Here is an 18,899-nt window from a genome sequence, read left to right as displayed (position 1 = left end):
TTGGTGTAACCCTGGATTGTAAACTGTCATTGTCAAAATATATTGACGGGGAGAAGTCTGTCCATAATAAAGCGCTGCTCTACTTTCTTAACAGCACTATTAACAAAGCAGGTCCTACAGGCTCTAGTTTTGTCGCACCTGGACTACTGTTCAGTTGTGTGGTCAGGTGCCACAAAAAGGGACTTAGGAAAATTGCAATTGGCTCAGAACAGGGCAGCACGGCTGGCCCTGGGATGTACATAGGGAGTTAATATTAATAATGTGCAAGTCAATCTCTCCTGGCTCAAAGTGGAAGAGCGATTGACTTCATCACTACTTGTATTTGAGAAGTATTGACATGTTGAATTCACAGAGCTGTCTTTTTGAACTACTGGCGCACAGCTCGGACACCCAGGTATACCCCACAAGACATGCCACCAGAGGTCTCTTCACAGTCCCCAAGTCCAGAACAGACTATGGTACTACATAGAGCCATGACTACATGGAACTCTCCTCCACATCAGGTAACTGTTGCAAGCAGTAAAATTAGACCTAAAAAAAAGAGATAAAAATATGCCTTATGGAACAGCGGGGACTATGGAGCAACACAAACATAGGCACAGACACATACACACACAATAACATAAGCACTGTACACACACGTACAAAATAGATTTTGTACTGTAGATATGTGGCAGTGGTGGAGTAGGGGCCTGAGGGCACACAGTGTGTTGTGAAATCTATGAATACATTTTTATGTTTTTAAAATTGTATAAACCGCCTTAATTTTGCTGGACCCCAGATCTATAATAAATCATAATAATAGAGAGGAGTTTGAGTCTCTGTTCCAAACCTTTTCATAAGACTCACTGCATCCATGCAGAAGGCTTCTGAAGCCAGAATGCTATAGTGCATTCCACACGTCACTGTCTCTGCAAACACCACTGAGCTACAGGCAAGGGAAAGTCTTGCATAGAGTCCTAACGAACTACCACCCCCTCACATCACTATCACTAAACCAACACAATCCTAACAGGATTAAGAGGCCAACCTGCAAATATAAAATATAGGTTGTATACATGTTGTAATATCATGTTCTAGTATATTGGCTTATGTTGTTTCAAAAAATATAAAGTTATTTTTTGGGGCCTACCACTACAGCTGAGAAATACTGTATACCACCAACCATAAAGAACTGGATCATAAACTTGAGATAATTCCCAGAGCAGTGGGTTCAATTACTTACTGACCCATAGTGGTCCCACTTTATATTAAGTTCCCAAAAACCACAGGCAGTTTAGGTACAGTGAAATAACAATTGTTACACAGTAGGTATTAGTTAGAACTGTCATGTTTGTGGTATACATAATCCCAAGCATTTGTAAATGGAGATTCTAATATAAAATACTAACTACATAGTGAGGGGATGTGAAAACACAACTCTTTTTCGTTTGTTTACAAATCAAATGAATATTAAAAAGTGTAATAGTTGTGTATTGTATAATTACACAACCTACGAACATGGCAGTAAGTAGCCTACAACCTTGGTTTTACACTGTAATTATAATGTACCATTTATGTAGCTACAATGTAAATAGGTTTTAGGACACTGGATGTAACGTGGGAATTGTATTCATACAACACAACAAATAAAGGCCATGTCAATTTCTTCTAACCTATTTTGTAGCCATAGGGCATAGGTAGAAGAGAGCAGTGGAGTGAGAGTCATTTCACACTTTTGTTGTTCTACATGCGGCAAACAGAGAAGGGGAGTGAGTGCTGTCTGTCGGTCTACTCTATGGTCCGATACAGTGTGCATCTCCCTTATTGCTGCTTTAAGTGTCTATTTCTTAGACCAGTCAAGGTTAACAAGCCAGCCGTGTCTGCAACGGCTGAAAACGGGGCGGGGTGTAGGTTCAGGGGAGGGGTGAGGTGAGGTGCAGGCTACAACTATTGTATAGCCTTGTATAATTAAGTATGGGATGCACTGATGCAAACAGTTTACATGCGGTAGGATTGTCAATCTTCACGTTTAAATAAAAATACATAGATCGCAATTTTCAAGGAATAAACAAAGAAATCAAAGGGTAGCTTCAACAATTCCTCAAAAGATTTTCAGATACACAAACTAGACCCAGTCGAGAAACTCCCGTGCGCACTAATCCGGCTGGCAATGCGCCTTCTGATTCCGTGGGCTGGGGAGCGCAGAATGGAGCTCTATAATGGTGGAAAACATTTTTCTCTCACTATGCAGGGGTGAAGCACTGAGCACATACTATAAAAGAAAACGAATGTCAAGACAATATAAAACCGTGTGCTGCGGGCACAACTCTTACCTTTCTCTCCATTTCTCAGATCCAGTCCGAGCACTCAAGGCAAACTGTAATGTTTCTAAAGATCTGTCCGATGTTCACTCGTGAACTTGCTCACGGCTTCCAGTAGCGACTCTCGATCACTCTCTCATTAGGTAGACTGGTACATCGGCGACTGTAGACACAGGGGCCGCAGTCTCGGGGATGGAGCCGGGTCTGGTGATTCTTAGTTCGGTTCAAGAAGCGCAGGCGCGGGCTCTGCTGGAGACGGGATACAATAAAAAATTGGACTAGCAGGGGAGTGTCATCAAATTACCAATTCTACCGTTGAAATACACTGTCTGCCCACCAATATTTCACAAGGGATGTAAAACCGTTAGGGAATAGTCTTCTATATGGTCCATGGTTGGGTTGCAACCTGGTCTCATACAGTTTCATATTATTCTGTACGTATTGCTGAAAGACTCCATTTAGTATATGTTACATAAGACAGATGCTTACTTAAGCAAAAACTAAAGTAGGGTGGTTGGTCGGGGTAGATGATTGCTAACGCGAACGTCTACCAACCTAAAGGTTGCGAGCTCAAATCTCATCATGGACAACTTTAGCATTTCAGCAACTTTCCAACTACTTACTACCTGTTATCTACTTTGCATGTTAGCTAACCCTCCCCCTTTAACCTAATTCCTAAACTCAACCCGTACCTTAATTCCTACCCTAGCTAACGTTAGCCACCTAGCTAGAATTCCTAACATATACTTTTGCAAAACCGTAACATACATTGTGCAATTTCGTAGCATAATGTACGTTTTGCAAACACATAAAATATTGTATATTTTCAACATAATGCGAATGGTAATTTATTATAGATCATAGAAAATGCGTGATGGCATCCACAATTTCACACAATACAAAATATATACTAATGGACTATCTTGAATTTACATACAGAATAATACAAAATGCTCTGAGACCAGGTTGATGAAAAAGGCACAAAGGATAAGGATATGCCTGCAGCCGTTTTTTGAAAGATGCAGGGCTGTTAAAATCCTGCCCCTTCAATCACCTGGGCATCATTATGTAATAGTTCATATACTGGTAGTTAAATGCAATCCAGTTGATGTCCAAAAGTACCAACACATAATATACTTTAAAGACAGTATCCTAAGATTATAGCATATAATAAAACTTCAATCTCAAAATACCTCAATGTAGTAGTATCTTGTTTAGTATCTGTAACAATGTTAGAGCAGGTTCTCTGCAATATATCAATCAGCAAGTAACGTATCAACAAACCCATTGAAAAATTGCTTTATTGAAATAAGGTGTATGGTACGTCCCCTCATAGAATACAACATACTGGTAGTCCTGCATTGAGAACAAGTGAAAATTGCTAACTATAAAAACACAATCAATTATTCTTTTCAAAGTCTGGAGTAAGCATTTGCGGGAAGAAAGCACTAATGCCACCGAACAATGTTCATGGCACCGTTTCAAACGTAACACTTTTTTTATATGGTTACAAATCCCAAATACTTATGTAGTGACACGTGTTGGCCTTCAAGAGAAAAATAACCTAAATGAGGGAGGGGAAATAGCATCACAGATTTCCAAAAATCGACGGACCGCAGAAGCATTCTTAGTTTAGTATGATTGTTACATCATGCGGCTTGCTTCTTTTGTGCCTTTATTAATCCTGGACATCGAAGTAGTCAATCACTGGCTCTTCTTTGACTGCCTTGGACCAGCTGCTCACACTGTCAGCCCTGATGTCAAAAACAATAAACACAGTTAACTAGCTAGTTACAAGTCATTGGGACATTATGAGAGGACACAAACTAAGAACCATTTGTGTGTGTTTGTGGCGTGACTATATGGGACGTTTTGTGAGTGCAAAGACCCAGGCTTACTTGCTGCTATGTTTGATATGGGCAATGGGTGGAGGAGCCCTCGGGACCCCAGTGTCTCTCTCCATCAGGGAGGTCAGGGTTGAGTTAGGACAGGCAGACTTCCCCCTGCACACAGCAAGAAGCACAAAGACGGAGCACATCCTCAGAATGACTTCACATCTTTTGGTCAGTTGTTCACAATACACGTCTATTCATACAAAATATAACCAGCTGATACAGTTGCACAGACAGTAATACGTAGTCTTTTTCAAGTTATAACAGACATGTGTCTACTTTGAGATAGTCAGAGTGTAACTTGCCTCACTAAAGAAACGTTTTCCTGTTGAGGTGTTTACCTGATGGCAGTGATGACTACGTTGCGTTTGGGCTCGCTGTCGTAGCTCACACTCTCCACGTTGTAGGCCTCGGCCAGCTCGTGGACTAGCTTCCTGTGCTCCCGGTTCATAGGGGGGAAGCAGTGGCTCCTTTTGGACTGTTTACCCTGCAAACGGGTTCCACACAGTCACTCAGACTTCATGTTTCCACTATGAAAGATTGTTCCGAGTTACCCATTTAAGGTTTAAATAAAAACATTTGCATTTCCACTCAGTTCATGACATTTTGTCCTAAACATTGCAAGCTAATGGAGCCATTTCACTTGACGTTACTCCGACTAAATTAGTATTTTTCAAATGTTTTCAGAACCAAAAAGGGATAACTGACGACAAATAGAACCCATTGCAGACATTATCAATACCCATCATAATAACCAAGGACATTCAAATGTGTTTCAAGCCTTTCTAGCACTCAAACTAAGTGGACCAGAAGCTTTTAGCCAAATTCAGTCTCAATGCAAATTGAACGTCCTCTGGTAAACTGGAAGTGGTTTAGGGAAACGCAGTCATGTATAGGAAAATGCTGGCCCTGCATTAAGTGTTCCAATCTTGCCCCATTACATCTAAATGCTCAAAGGTAATGCTCTTAATACATTGTTCTCTGTTAAAGAGGTGGGTGACATTTCACTTGGGAAATAGGCGTCTTTATTCCTATACCTGTACTTCTCGAAGGTCAAATCAATTCTTATTTGTTACATGCACCAAATGCAACAGTTAGAACTGAATTTCATGGTTGCTACAAGAAAGAGTTTTAAAAAATATTTACAAAATTAACTAAAAGTAAAAAAATGAACACAAAATAACAATAACGAGGCTATATACAGGGGGGTACCGGTACAGAGTCAATGTGTGGGGGTACATGTTAGTCGGGGTAATATGTACATGTAGGTAGGGGTAAAGTGACCATGTTTAGATAATAAACAGCAAGTAGCAGCTTTGTAAAAATAAAATTAAAAAAGAGGGGGGGGGGGGTCAATGCATATAGTCCAGGTAGCCATTTGATTAATTGTTCAGCAGTTTTATTGCTTGGGGGTAGAAGCAGTTAAGGAGCCTTTTGGACCTAGACATGGCTCTCCGGTACTGCTTGCCGTGCGGTAGCAGAGAGAACAGTCTATGACTTGGGTGGCTTGAGTTTTTGACAATCTTTTGGGCCTTCCTCTGACACCACTTAGTATATAGGTCCTGGATGGCAGGAAACTTGGCCCCAGTGATGTACTGGGCCATATGCACTATCCTCTGTATTGTTTTACAGTCAGATGCCAAGCAGTTGCCATATCAGCTGGTGATACAACTGGTCAGGATGCTCTCGATGGTGCAGCTGTAGAAGTTTTTGAGGATCTGTGTAATTCTGTGTGAAAATCACCCTATTCCCTATTTAGTGCACTACTTTTGACCAGGCCACATAGGGTCAAATGTAGTGCACTCTTATCGGAAATAGGGTCCCAAATCATGTCTATTGGTCCCTTACCTTGCTGGTCAGCTCAACCAGATTCTTGATCTCCTCTTCTATCTCGCTGACAAACTTAAAATCTTTTCTAAAATGTGAAAAATACAGAAATGTGATCATGGTAAATATTATCCATCAATGAAAATGTGAAAACATGTCTCAAAAAGGACACCGGTCGTGGCTCGAGGTACATAGGCGCCATAAATTCACCTTCAATTGGGGAAATATAAGCACCACAACAACATGCACACGGACACTAGAGTATTTGAAAACGCTGTCATTGTGGTGAACTTTGACCTTGGCATGCAGTGAAAATACTCTATGTATTGGTACACCACCTGGCATCAACTCTGAGGCTGTCACTGTACGTTGAGGAGGAGGAGCGCATATTGAAGGGGTCCACTGACGGGTCAATCTGCAGGGCCTCAGCCAATCGCCTGCCAGGACACAGACACACACAGGCAGACAAAAGGTCCAGAGATCGAAAGACAGGAGAAGGCTCTCAAGTTGACAGCACATTGAAGGAAACAAATCAAGTTGACAGCCAAAAGCTGTGCATTTTAAAATGTCACGAGAGCTACAAATAGTAACTGTGTGCGTGTGGAGTAGCAATGTAACAACTGACCTGTTCCTTTCCAGTGCAGCACACCCCTCGTCACACTCCAACCTGAGCCAGAACATGCATTAAAATAAGCAATATATGGCACGCTCATATTTAGTACAACGTGATTTACTGGAAGTGTTTTATGCTGCAAGTTTGGAATCAGGTTTGGTCCCATCTTACTTGGTGTGTTTCATCTCCTTCTTAGTGATAAGACCCATGTCTACAGAGTCACCCAGCTGCATGTCAGACAGCTTACTGGCCATGGCAATGGCTGCATACCTACAGAACAGGGACACACATCTAGTTACGACACACGCGGTCAAGTTCTGAAAAGATCGTGAGGGAATAAGAGCAAACTGGTTTAGAGCACGCGTTCAGATAGATCTAGAAACCATTGATTCTACTGTAGAAGAACCCACGCACACTAACCTCTGATGGGCACTGGCTGCTTCCGTGCACACCACCGTTTCCTTTCTCCGACCGCAGTCGCACTGTAGCGCCACCTGTGGGACAGAGGTGGAAACTGACAAACGCTGGCCACAAGAAGACTTCTGCTGCAGTCCAACAATACTGCCTGCGTTCCATCTCCGTGTCTGCTCCATGTGCCCAGTATTTGAAGAGTTTACTGTCACAATGTCACCCTAGATGTAGCACAGTCTCTAAGGCACAGGGTTAACAAATATTTCATTTAGCCTTGATTTAAAAATCACTCGAGTCACTTGGGTGAACATCTCGTTTTTTGTACCTTGGCAGTGCAGGTGCTGGCCGGGCAGCTGGTGCCCTTGTGGCAAGGGGCGTTGCAGGGGTGGCCACAGTTGGGCCGGGGCAGCAGGCAGGGCTGGCGGCAGACGCCCTCGGCCAGACACTCGGCCCGGTGACAGATGCGGCGGCAGTGGTGGAGGTCACACAGCAGAACCTTGTTGCAGGCCAGGCCACAGGAGATGTCCTGAAGGTGGCACGGGATGTTGCTCCTTCGCTGCGGGGGGGGGGGGGGGGGGGGGGGAGAGAGAAGAGGGGGCGGTTTTAGCGGACGGGTCGTGTCTATGGGCGAGTCCCAAATGGCACCTGATATAGTGCACTACTTTTGACCAGGGCCAGTAGGGAACAGGGTTCCATTTGGGACGCACCATATGCCTTTAAAAAGAGGCGCAGGTTTGAAGGTTAGGTAGAGGCGGCTAACATCAGCGACGTTACCTCATGCTTTCCCATGCACCACTTCTGAGTGAGGTAGGTACAGGGTGGGCACTTCTCCTCACTGTGGCAGTTGTGGAACACTGAGGACAAAGAAAAAGTATGAGACCATGAGGAATAAACATTTGCAGACGGTTTTGTCAGAGACGGTAAAATAGATGTCAAGATTCCTAAATGTACATGTATATGCATATATATTTCTGCTCTCCAATAAAGCACATTTGAAACGAAGTGAAAAAGCAGTAGTCCCTACTGCAAGGTTTTACCTGGGTGGTCACACTCATGCCTCCTGGTACACGGGTTCTTACACTCTGGGGGCTTCGTGCCACAGGCGATGGGGGGGAACAGAACACTCACCCCACAGTGGCACGCCAGCTCATCAAAACCTACACACATGAAACAGGCAGAGACTCAGAGGGACGTGGCCTATGAGAACCGACTGTATGTCTGGGGTGAGACTTTGCGAATGAGGCCATGCGATCTCAATGATCGAGCAATAACGTACCGTATCACGCCAAATAAACACGTGTTGGATGTTAACAGGATACTACAGTAAGTGTACATTTGACTGAAGTGGAAGTTAAGAATCGCCCCCAACAGTCCACTGGTATAGCAAATGGCCTTCTAGGAAGTGCACTAGACTTAAGATAAGATGAGGAACATTTGAACTACAAAGAATCCCAAAGCCCGGGTAAAATGTGTCAATTGACTGGCATCTGTGCTGCATCTGCTGGCATGTGAACATCTGTGTTGGCAGTGCCACTGGGACCTCTGATTGGAACTCACTGGTTTGCCAGCAGGGTTGGCAGTTCCCACGGTGACAGAGCTCTTGGCAGCGGTGGAGGCCACAGTTGAGCTTGTAGCCACAGATCAGAGAGCACTTGTGTTCCGCGCCCTAGGGGGAGGGGGGACATACTGTATGTCAGTGTGACAAGTTAGATAGTAGGTAGGGGGGGCAGTGCCTTCGGAAAGTATTCCGACCATTCACTTTCTCCATAATTTGTTACGTTACAGCCTTATTCGAAAATGTATTAAATTATTCATTTTTCACATCAAACTACACACAATACCTAATAAATGACAAAGCAAAAACAGGTTTTTAGAAATGTGTTCATTTATACAAAAAAATAAACTGAAATATCACATTTACATAAGTATTCAGATCCTTTACTCAGTTCTTTGCTGAAGCACCTTTGGCAGCGATTACAGCATCGAGACTTCTTGGGTATGACGCTACAAGCCTGGCACATCTGTATTTTGGGAGTTTCTCCCATTCTTCTCTGCAGATCTTTTCAAGCTCTGTCAGGTTGGATGGGAAGCGTTGCTGCACAGCTATTTTCAGGTCTCTCCAGAGATGTTTGATCGGAGTCAAGTCCGGGCTCTGGCTGGGCCACTCATGGACATTCAGAGACTCATCCTGAAGCCACTCCTGTGTTGTCTTGGCTGTGTGCTTAGGGTCGTTGTCCTGTTGGAATGTGAACCTTTCATCCCGGTCCTGAGCAGGTTTTCATCAAGGTCTGTTTATCTTTGCCTTGATCCTGACTAGTCTCCCAGTCCCTGCCGCTGAAAAATATTCCTACAGCATGATGCTACCACCACCATGCTTCACCGTAGGGATGGTGCCAGGTTTCCTACAGACATGACTCTTGGCATTCAGGCCAGAGTTCAATCTTGGTTTCACCAAACCAGAGAATTTTGTTTCTCATGGTCAGAGAGTCTTTAGGTTCCTTTTAGCAAACTCCAACCGGGTTGTCATGTGCCTTTTACTGAGGAGTGACTTCCACCTGGCCACTACCAGCACTACCGTGCTGCAGAGATGGTTGTCCTTCTGGAAGGTTCTCCCATCTCCACAGAGGAACTCTAGAGTTCTGTCAAAGTAACCATCAGGTTCTTGGACACCTCCCCTCCTCCAATTGCTTAGTTTAACCGGACAGCCAGCTCTAGGAAGAGTCTAGGTGATTCCAAACTTCCTCCATTTAAGAATGATGGAGGCCACTGTGTTCTTGGGGACCTTCAATGCTGCAGACATTTTTTGGTGTTCTTCCCCAGATCTGTGCCTCGACACAATCCTGTCTCGGAGCTCTAAGGACAATTCCTTCAACCTCATGCTTGGTTTTTGCTCTGAAATGTACTGTCAACTGTCGGACCTTATATAGACAGGTGTGTGCCTTTCCAAATCATGTCCAATCAATGGAATTTACGACAGGTGGACTTTAATCAAGTTGTAGAAACATCGATGATCAATGGAAACAGGATGCACCTGAGCTCAATTTCGAGTCTCATAGCAAAAGGTCTGAATACTTATGCAAATAAGGTATCCAGATTTTTTCTTCCTAATACATTTGCAAACATTTCTAAAAATCTGTTTTCGCTTTCTCATTATAGAGAATTGTACGTAGATTGCTGAGGATTTTTTAAAATCAATTTTAAAATAAGGCTGTAACGTAACAAAATGTGGAAAAAGTCAAGGGGTCTGAATACTTTCCAAAGGCAATGTATGTCAGTGATTCACCAGTTCAGCTAATTAGAGTATGACTTGTGGCTTTACCTAATGACTGTGTCCTTTCATAATTGGGTGACACACACACGAACGTGCCGCACGCACGCACACGCCTTTTGGTTACTCACCACACAGCACAGCTCGCCACATTTGTGTCGGCCACAGGAGCGTTTTTTGAGGCAGCGCTTCTCACAAGTAAAAATCAGTCCATCTAGAATTGGGAGGAAAGGAAAGAGACTTAAGAGAAGAGTAAAGTACAGGACAGATCTACTTTAACTAAGTACAGTAGCAACAGCACCTCAAAGAACGATCAAAATATCACCTTCATTCTGGATGACTGCACAGGGAACATCCTGAAAAAAAAAAAAAAAGTCTTCAGTGGTGCTCTTTGGTACAACAGAACTCCACCTCCATTTACAACGATGCGCAGTCTATACAGAACATTGCATTTGAAGAGTTTTACTCAAGATACAACAAAAAAAAACACCACCATAGGTATACAGTACTTGTTTTCGAAAACTAACCTTAGTCTTAGAGCCGCATTTGCATTTGATGGTGGAGGTGAGCGAGCAGGGACCACAGTTTCCCTCATGGCACAGCTTCTCACAGATGTGGATGGTCTCTGGAATGACGGGGAGAACAAGTCAACACATTTGATATGCCATAGAGAGGCTATACACGAGGACACAGTGTCTTGTGTTACCGCTGGAGCCGCAGGGCAGAGGCTTGCTGCAGGTCTTGCCACAGGAGGGGATGGGGTCGGAGCAGCCGCGGCGTTCGGGGTAGCCCAGCTCCAGGAGCTTGGCCAGAGCCGTCTGCCCACAGGGGCAGCTCCTTACAAGCCTGGGGGAGCGTGGGCACGGCTTGCACGGCCCAGGGTGGCACACCTGCTCACAGCGGTGGACCTCACAGTCCAACATCCTAGGATAGGGTGGAGGGGGGGAAGACGTATCACAAATGTATGAATAAGATACAATCGATCTATATCTAGAATATTATTCTCACAGGAGAAAAGTTGTTTCCTAGTAATCTCAAACTGCTGGTTTGAACTTACTTGTCACATGCTTTCTGACAGCAGAAGTGACCTGAGCCATCAAAGCGGTCTTTATCCGTCCCACAGAGTACCTCCCGAGACACAACACCGCAGTAGCACACTGCGACAGCAGGAAAGAACCGATGAGACAAAACAGAACTCATCAGAGTGAAATCCATCACAGTGGTTAAAACCATGAGCCATCATTACTCATCACAAATTCCTCATTGTCAAGGAATGCCATTTTAACTGTTAAGGACAGAAATGTTTTTGGTCAGATCACATGGTCAGGGAGAACTCCTGGCCCAGAAAAAAGACCTATTGGGAGTGAGTAGCTCACCCTGCTTGACCTGTAGCGGGCAAGGCTGGCACAGTCCGCTGTGGCACACCTGGGTACAGGTGTGTTCGGAACAGTTGAGGGTGGCGCCACACTGCTTGTCACAGTGGATGGCAGTGGCCTGGCCACACCGCATTGGCTGACTGCAGAGAGAAGTATGGAGGTATTTTACCGTGAGTGGAGGCGAGCTCAGGGTTTCTTATACCTGAGTAAGTGACAGGGACATCAAATCAAAATCAAATCAAATGTATTTATATAGCCCTTCTTACATCAGCTGATATCTCAAAGTGCTATACAGAAACCCAGCCTAAAACCACAAACAGCAAGCAATGCAGGTGTAGAAGCATGGTGGCTAGGAAAAACTCCCTAGAAAGGCAGGAACCTAGGAAGAAACCTAGAGAGGAATCAGGAGTATATTTGGCAGCCTAAGCAAAAGGCGTGTAAATTAACAGTGGGTTATTATTGTAGAAATGATAAACGGACCTACACATTCTCAAATAACTGACCTTTTTCTGGCCCGCAAATCTGTGCGGCCCTCTGCCGAATTTGGAATTCCTGATTAGGCACTCGAGACAAAATTATTGCCCACCTCTTCCATATATAGTGCACTACCTATGACCAAACCCCTTTAGGCATCATGTAGGGAAAGGGGTGCCGTTTGGGACTCAGACATTAGGTCAGGAGGATATACAGTACCTGGTTCTTCCGCAGGTGCATGCTTTGGTGACAGAAGCAGGACACTGGGGACAAGGTCCTGGGTGACATAAACTGGTAAGACACAACCAAGGATGTAAATTAACATTTTTTCATTTGTAGCAGTGATACTCCCAACATACAAAAATTTAGAAGCACCAGAAAATACACTGCTCAAAAAAATAAAGGGAACACTTAAACAACACAATGTAACTCCAAGTCAATCACACTTCTGTGAAATCGAACTGTCCACTTAGGAGGCAAAATTTCACATGCTGTTGTGCAAATGGAATAGACAACAGGTGGAAATTATAGGCAATTAGCAAGACACTCCCAATAAAGGAGTGGTTCTGCAGGTGGTGACCACAGACCACTTCTCAGTTCCTATGCTTCCTGTCTGATGTTTTGGTCAATTTTGAATGCTGGTGGTGCTTTCACTCTAGTGGTAGCATGAGACGGAGTCAGCTCATCCAGGATGGCACATCAATGCGAGCTGTGGCAAGAAGGTTTGCTGTGTCTGTCAGCGTAGTGTCCAGAACATGGAGGCGCTACCAGGAGACAGGCCAGTACATCAGGAGACGTGGAGGAGGCCGTAGGAGGGCAACGACCCAGCAGCAGGACCGCTACCTCCGCCTTTGTGCAAGGAGGAGCAGGAGTAGCACTGTCAGAGCCCTGCAAAATGACCTCCAGCAGGCCAAATGTGCATGTGTCTGACTCTATGAGGGTGGTATGAGGGCCCGACGTCCACAGGTGGGGGTTGTGCTACAGCCCAACACCGTGCAGGACGTTTGGCATTTTACCAGAGAACACCAAGATTGGCAAATTCGCCACTGGCGCCCTGTGCTCTTCACAGATGAAAGCAGGTTCACACTGAGCACGTGACAGACATGAGAGTCTGGAGACGCCGTGGAGAACGTTCTGCTGCCTGCAACATCCTCCAGCATGACCGGTTTGGCAGTGGGTCAGTCATGGTGTGGGGTGGCATTTCTTTGGGGGGCCGCACAGCCCTCCATATGCTCGCCTGACTGCCATTAGGTACCGAGATTAGATCCTCAGACCCCTTGTGAGACCATATGCTGGTGCGGTTGGCCCTGGGTTCCTCCTAATGCAAGACAATGCTAGACCTCATGTGGCTGGAGTGTGTCAGCAGTTCCTGCAAGAGGAAGGCATTGATGCTATGGACTGGCCCGCCCGTTCCCCAGACCTGAATCCAATTGAGCACATCTGGGACATCATGTCTCGCACTACCACCAACGCCACGTTGCACCACAGACTGTCCAGGAGTTGGCGGATGCTTTAGTCCAGGTCTGGGAGGAGATCCCTCAGGAGACGCCCAGGCATTGTAGGGAGGTCATAGAGGCACGTGGAGGCCACACACACTACCGAGCCTCATTTTGACTTGTTTTAAGGACATTACATTGAAGTTGGATCAACCTGTAGTGTGGTTTTCCACTTTAATTTTGAGTGTGACTCCAAATCAAGACCTCCATGGGTTGATACATTTGATTTCCATTTATAATTTTTGTGTGATTTTGTTGTCAGCACATTCAACTATGTAAAGAAAAAAGTATTTAATAAGAATATTTCATTCATTCAGATCTAGGATGTGTTATTTTAGTGTTTATTATTTTTTTGAGCAGTGTATATTATTTTATTGATTGTGCAAGAACGTCAAATAAAAATACAACGCAAGGACAGTATGAGAGGTCAAGAGGACGAGAGTCAATAGAGTACTAACGAACAATGGAAACTGTGTTTTTCCTGTAATAAGGAAATATTGATCAATGGTTCAGAGACATGGGAGGAATATGGTCTTCTGAAATAGGATACTTGTTATTTGGCCATTGGCTAGTTTTATTACAAGGAATTCTAATTGGTCAACCACAGGCTAGGGCTGGGTTATGAAACTACATACTGTCCCTTTATTCTGGGGAGAGAATCACTGGAGAGCATCCCTGAGGACAGGGGAGAATGACCATCTACCTCCCCGTATGATTTGTCCTCTTTGAATAAAGCCATTTGCCTCCTATTGATTTGCTTTGGAGTTTGTTATTGAAGAATAACAAATTGGTAACATTTGGTGCCATGACCCGGATTAATTGGTCTCAGCAACAAGAAATACGTATCAACTGTGTTGATCCAGAAGAAAGAGAAAATGCTGAGCGCAACCCACAAGGGAGTCAACTCTTAATCTCCTGATTGATGGCATAATTGCTGGGTGAGTCTAGACCAATATCATTTTAAAAGAACAAAAATCAGGTTAAAATAAGCACATGCAATGAGTGATATCTGATGTACAAGAGTTCAAGTCCTTTGTTTTATGACAGACTTCCTTTGTTCTCTCTGAAAAAGGTTTGAGGCCTGTGTCTTTGTTTTCTATTATAGGGGTTCAAGTCCTCTATTAAAAGGTTAAAGTATTTTCTTTTTGTGAAACCGTGTTGCATAGAAGTGAGTTGCTAGTTGGGTAGCAATTTTTACACGTGGTTAATAGAAGTCTTCAACAAGCTTTTTGAAGTGAGCATAAGTTATGGGTAGCCAGGCCCTACAGAGACAAATGTGTTCTAGAAGGGGTTTGAGTCCTTAAAAAGGGGTTTTATACATTTATTTAACCTCAATAAATAAACTCAGCAAAAAAAGAAACGTCCTCCCACTGTCAAAATGCGTTTATATTCAGCAAACTTAACATGTGTAAATATTTGTATGAACATAAGATTCAACAGACAAACTGAACAAGTTCCACAGACATGTGACTAACAGAAATGGAATGTGTCGTCCCAGAACAAAAGGGGGGTCAAAATAAAAAGTCAGTAAGTATCTGGTGTGGCCACCAGCTGCATTAAGTATTGCAGTGCATCTCCTCATGGACTGCACCAAATTTGCCAGTTCTTGCTGTGAGATGTTCTCACTCTTCCACCAAGGCACCTGCAAGTTCCCGGACATTGGCCCTAGCCCTCACCCTCCGATCCAACAGGTCCCAGACGTGCTAAATGGGATTGAGATCCGGGCTCTTCGCTGGCTATGGCAGAACACTGACATTCCTGTCTTGCAGGAAATCACGCACAGAACGAGCAGTATGGCTGGTGCATTGTCATGTTGGAGGGTCATGTCAGGATGAGCCTGCAGGAAGGGTACCACATCTTCCCTGTAACGCACAGCGTTGAGATTGCCTGCAATGACAACAAGCGCAGTCCGATGATGCTGTGACCGTCATGGACTGGGAAGGTCTGACACTCCACCACCAAAAATCGCTCCTACTCCAGAGTACAGGCATCGGTGTAACGCTCATTCCTTCAACGATAAACGCCAATCCGACCATCACCCCTGGTGAGACAAAACCGCGACACATCAGTGAAGAGCACCTTTTCCCAGTCTTGTCTGGTTCAGCGACGGTGGGTTTATGACCCTAGGCGACATTGTTGCCGGTGATGTCTGGTGAGGACCTGCCTTACAACAGGCCTACAAGCCCTCAGTCCAGCCTCAGCCTATTGTGGACAGTCTGAGCACGGATAGAGCGATTGTGCGTTCCTGGTGTAACTCGGGCAGTTGTTGCCATTCTGTACCTGTCCCGCAGGTGTGATGTTCGGATGTACCAATCCTGTGCAGGTGTTGTTACACGTGGTCTGCCACTGCGAGGACTGCTGTCTGTCCTGTCTCCCTGTAGTGCTGTCTTAGGTGTCTCACAGTACAGACATTGCAATTTATTGCCCTGGCCACATCTGCAGTCTTTATGCCTCCTTGTAGCATGCCTAAGGCAAGTTCACATAGATGAGCATGGACCCTGGGCATCTTCCTTTTTGTGTTTTTCAGAGGCAGTAGAAAGGCCTCTTTAGTGTCCTAAGTTCTCATAACTGTGACCTTAATTGCCTACCGTCTGTAAGCTGCTGGTGTCTTAACAACCGTTCCACAGGTGCATGTTCATTAATAGTTTATGGTTCATTGAACAAACATGGGAAACAGTGTTTAACTTTTTATGGCTGCAGGGGCAGTAGAGTAGCTTGGATGAAAAGGTGCCCATATCAAACGGCCTGCTCCTCAGTCATAGTTGCTAATATTTGCATATTATTATTAGTATTGGATAGAAAACACTGAAGTTTCTAAAACTGTTTGAATGATGTCTGTGAGTATAACATAACTCATATTAGCAGGCAAAGTCCTGAGTTGAAATCAAAACAGGAAGTCAGAAATCTGAGCTTGTATGTATTCACCAGAGTCCCCAATGAAATCCCCTTGAGATATGAATGATGTTGCACTGCCTAGGGGTTCCACTAGATCAATACAAATCAACCATCAATAGAAATTATAATGAGGCTTCTGTGTTGTTGTGGGAGTGAATGAGAGCAGAATATATCAGCTGTCCATCAAGCAGCCATTTTGTGATCCCACTTTTTCCTCATGGTAGTCACTTGCGTTCCATGACTCAACGAAGACAAGAAGGAATACTCCGGTTGGAACTTTATTGAAGCTATATGTTAAAAACATCCTAATGATTGATTCTGTACTTGGTTTGAAATGTTTCTTCGACCGGTAATATCACTTTTTGAAGTTTTTGTCCGATATAACGCTGACCAGAATTTGCGTTTGGATATGTATAACAAACGTTCTAACAAAAGAAGGTATTTGGACATAAATAACGGACATTTTCTAACAAAACAAACATTTATTGTGGACCTGGGATTCCTGGAGTGCTTTCTGATGTAGATCATCAAAGGGAATATTTATCATGTAATTTCTTGTTTATGTTGACGCCATCTTTGCGGCTGTAGTGTTTTTAAATTGAGGGCCGTGTCAGATTATTGCATGCATTTCTTTTTCCATAAAGTTTTTTTGAAATCTGACACAGCGGTTGCATTAAGGAGAGGTATATCTATAATTCCATGTGTATAACTATATTATCATCTACATTTACGATTAGTATTTCTGTTGAATGATGTGGCTATGCAAAATCACTTGATGTTTTTGGAACTAGTGAATCTAACGCGCCAATGTAAACTCAGATTTTTTTATATAAATATGAACTTTATCAAACAAAACATGCATGTATTGTGTAACATGAAGACCTATGAGTGTCATCTGATGAAGATAATTCAAGGTTAGTGATTAATTTTCTTTATTTTTGTTTTTTGTAAAGGCTATATTTTGCTGAAAATGGCTGTGCTTATTGTGGTTTGGTGTAGACCTAACAATCGTTTGTAGTGCTTTCGCTGAAAAGCCTATTTGAAATCAGACACTTTGGTGGGATTAACAATGAAAATAGATTTTAAATGATATAAGACACGTATGTTTTAGGAATTGTAATTATGAGATTTGTGGTTTGAATTTTGGCGCCCTCTATTTTCACTGGTAGTTATATATCGATCCCAGTATTGCAGCCATAACAGGTTAAAACCCTTTACAATGAAGATGTGAGAAGTTATTTGGATTTTTACAAATTATCTTTTTGAAGTTAATATAATGCCATTGTTAAGTGACAAAATCACTCTGGAAAAGGGTCCTCCGGATGTGAGAATGAAAAATATTTTAAATTCAGTCTAGTGATATTAAGAACCATTTCAAAGTAGTGAAGTGTAGGCAAGAGAAAGATATTCCGTCATTGTTGACAAAGATGGAATCTGTCTGATACACAAAAAGCATGGGGCAAAAATACAGAAAATATCTAATTCCCTGACAAAGGCACGATGGTCTTTATCTGTAATAGCCGAAGAATGAGAACTGGATGAGATTTTTTTTCTGGAGAATCATGACAGGACATTGCAGAGAGAAAGAAAGTTTGAAAGCTCTTGGGTGAACACATCAAAACCTTGAAAGAAGAAATTCAACAATTACAGGCAAGGGTCGTAAAAACAGACTTGGCTCCAACATGTGGAGGACCATTTGTTTCTTCAATCCACCCTTAGGCTGAGTTGCGCAAGGATGATCGGGTTTCAAGCATCTGGTCAGCACTGCCTGGCTTTGGGTCAACAGATACAGACAGCGGTGACGAACGATGTCTTAGGCCATCCAGAACACAGGCTGTAAAAGGTAGTAAAGAGAAACCTCCGGTGACAGCATTCACACATAAATCAGCATCTCCAAAACAGTTGGATGAACGGTCAAATACTTTGGAACATCACGGAGAAGTGGATATGAAAACGTGGGACCATTTGAAGCATTATAAGAAACTCCAATCTACATCCTTATGATGGGTTACAGTTACTAGCCTTTGTTTTGAACATCCGTGAACATGGTGTACTTCAAGAAAAGGTTTATAGAGCTGTGGGTGGTGAAGAGCAAGATGTGGCCGATGGATGGAGAGCCATACATGTTTTCCTTAAAGGTCTGACCAATGCAACCACCAAGTGGGGAGAGAAAACCAAATGTGTTCAAAAAATGAAATAACCGTTTGTTGAATTTGAAGAAAAGTTTAGAACAGAGGTGGTGTGACACAGTGGGTTACCTGACATGGAAGATGAAAATGACCCATTTTTTTGAAGAATTGAGTGTAATCACTCATCAGCTGATGCAATCCATGCAAAAAAACTT

General features: G+C 43.6%; 2 protein-coding genes across 5 annotated transcripts in view; both read right to left on the bottom strand.

Moving 5' to 3' along the window:
- Positions 1-2,639, bottom strand: part of smarcd3b (SWI/SNF related BAF chromatin remodeling complex subunit D3b) — a 46,393-nt gene extending 43,754 nt beyond the window's left edge. Inside the window, exon 1 of one of the 2 annotated variants that reach the window (XM_031836035.1) lies at positions 2,316-2,639. In XM_031836035.1, coding sequence (XP_031691895.1) covers positions 2,316-2,327 — 12 coding nt within the window. In that variant the 5' untranslated portion in view covers positions 2,328-2,639. The remainder of the gene's footprint in view (positions 1-2,315) is intronic. The other variant, XM_020494715.2, reaches the window with a different exon arrangement.
- Positions 2,640-3,586: 947 nt separating this feature from the next.
- nfx1 (nuclear transcription factor, X-box binding 1) overlaps positions 3,587-18,899 on the bottom strand; it is a 33,237-nt gene continuing 17,924 nt past the window's right edge. The window contains exons 7-25 of one of the 3 annotated variants that reach the window (XM_020494718.2): positions 12,384-12,455; positions 11,691-11,830; positions 11,372-11,471; positions 11,021-11,238; positions 10,842-10,939; positions 10,640-10,670; positions 10,446-10,528; positions 8,604-8,712; positions 8,084-8,203; positions 7,821-7,900; positions 7,372-7,602; positions 7,056-7,129; positions 6,807-6,905; positions 6,648-6,689; positions 6,361-6,459; positions 6,044-6,110; positions 4,537-4,682; positions 4,202-4,306; positions 3,587-4,057 (exon numbers count right to left, since the gene is read on the bottom strand). In XM_020494718.2, coding sequence (XP_020350307.1) covers positions 3,982-4,057; positions 4,202-4,306; positions 4,537-4,682; positions 6,044-6,110; positions 6,361-6,459; positions 6,648-6,689; positions 6,807-6,905; positions 7,056-7,129; positions 7,372-7,602; positions 7,821-7,900; positions 8,084-8,203; positions 8,604-8,712; positions 10,446-10,528; positions 10,640-10,670; positions 10,842-10,939; positions 11,021-11,238; positions 11,372-11,471; positions 11,691-11,830; positions 12,384-12,455 — 1,990 coding nt within the window. In that variant the 3' untranslated portion in view covers positions 3,587-3,981. Of the gene's footprint in view, positions 4,058-4,197; positions 4,307-4,536; positions 4,683-6,043; positions 6,111-6,360; positions 6,460-6,647; positions 6,690-6,806; positions 6,906-7,055; positions 7,130-7,371; positions 7,603-7,820; positions 7,901-8,083; positions 8,204-8,603; positions 8,713-10,445; positions 10,529-10,639; positions 10,671-10,841; positions 10,940-11,020; positions 11,239-11,371; positions 11,472-11,690; positions 11,831-12,383; positions 12,456-18,899 lie in introns of those variants that run through there. The other 2 variants (XM_031836033.1, XM_020494719.2) reach the window with 2 other exon arrangements.

Source organism: Oncorhynchus kisutch, linkage group LG11, assembly GCF_002021735.2.
Source record: "Oncorhynchus kisutch isolate 150728-3 linkage group LG11, Okis_V2, whole genome shotgun sequence".
NCBI classification, from domain to species: Eukaryota; Metazoa; Chordata; class Actinopteri; order Salmoniformes; family Salmonidae; genus Oncorhynchus; species Oncorhynchus kisutch.
This window is presented reverse-complemented; position numbering and strand designations above follow the sequence as displayed.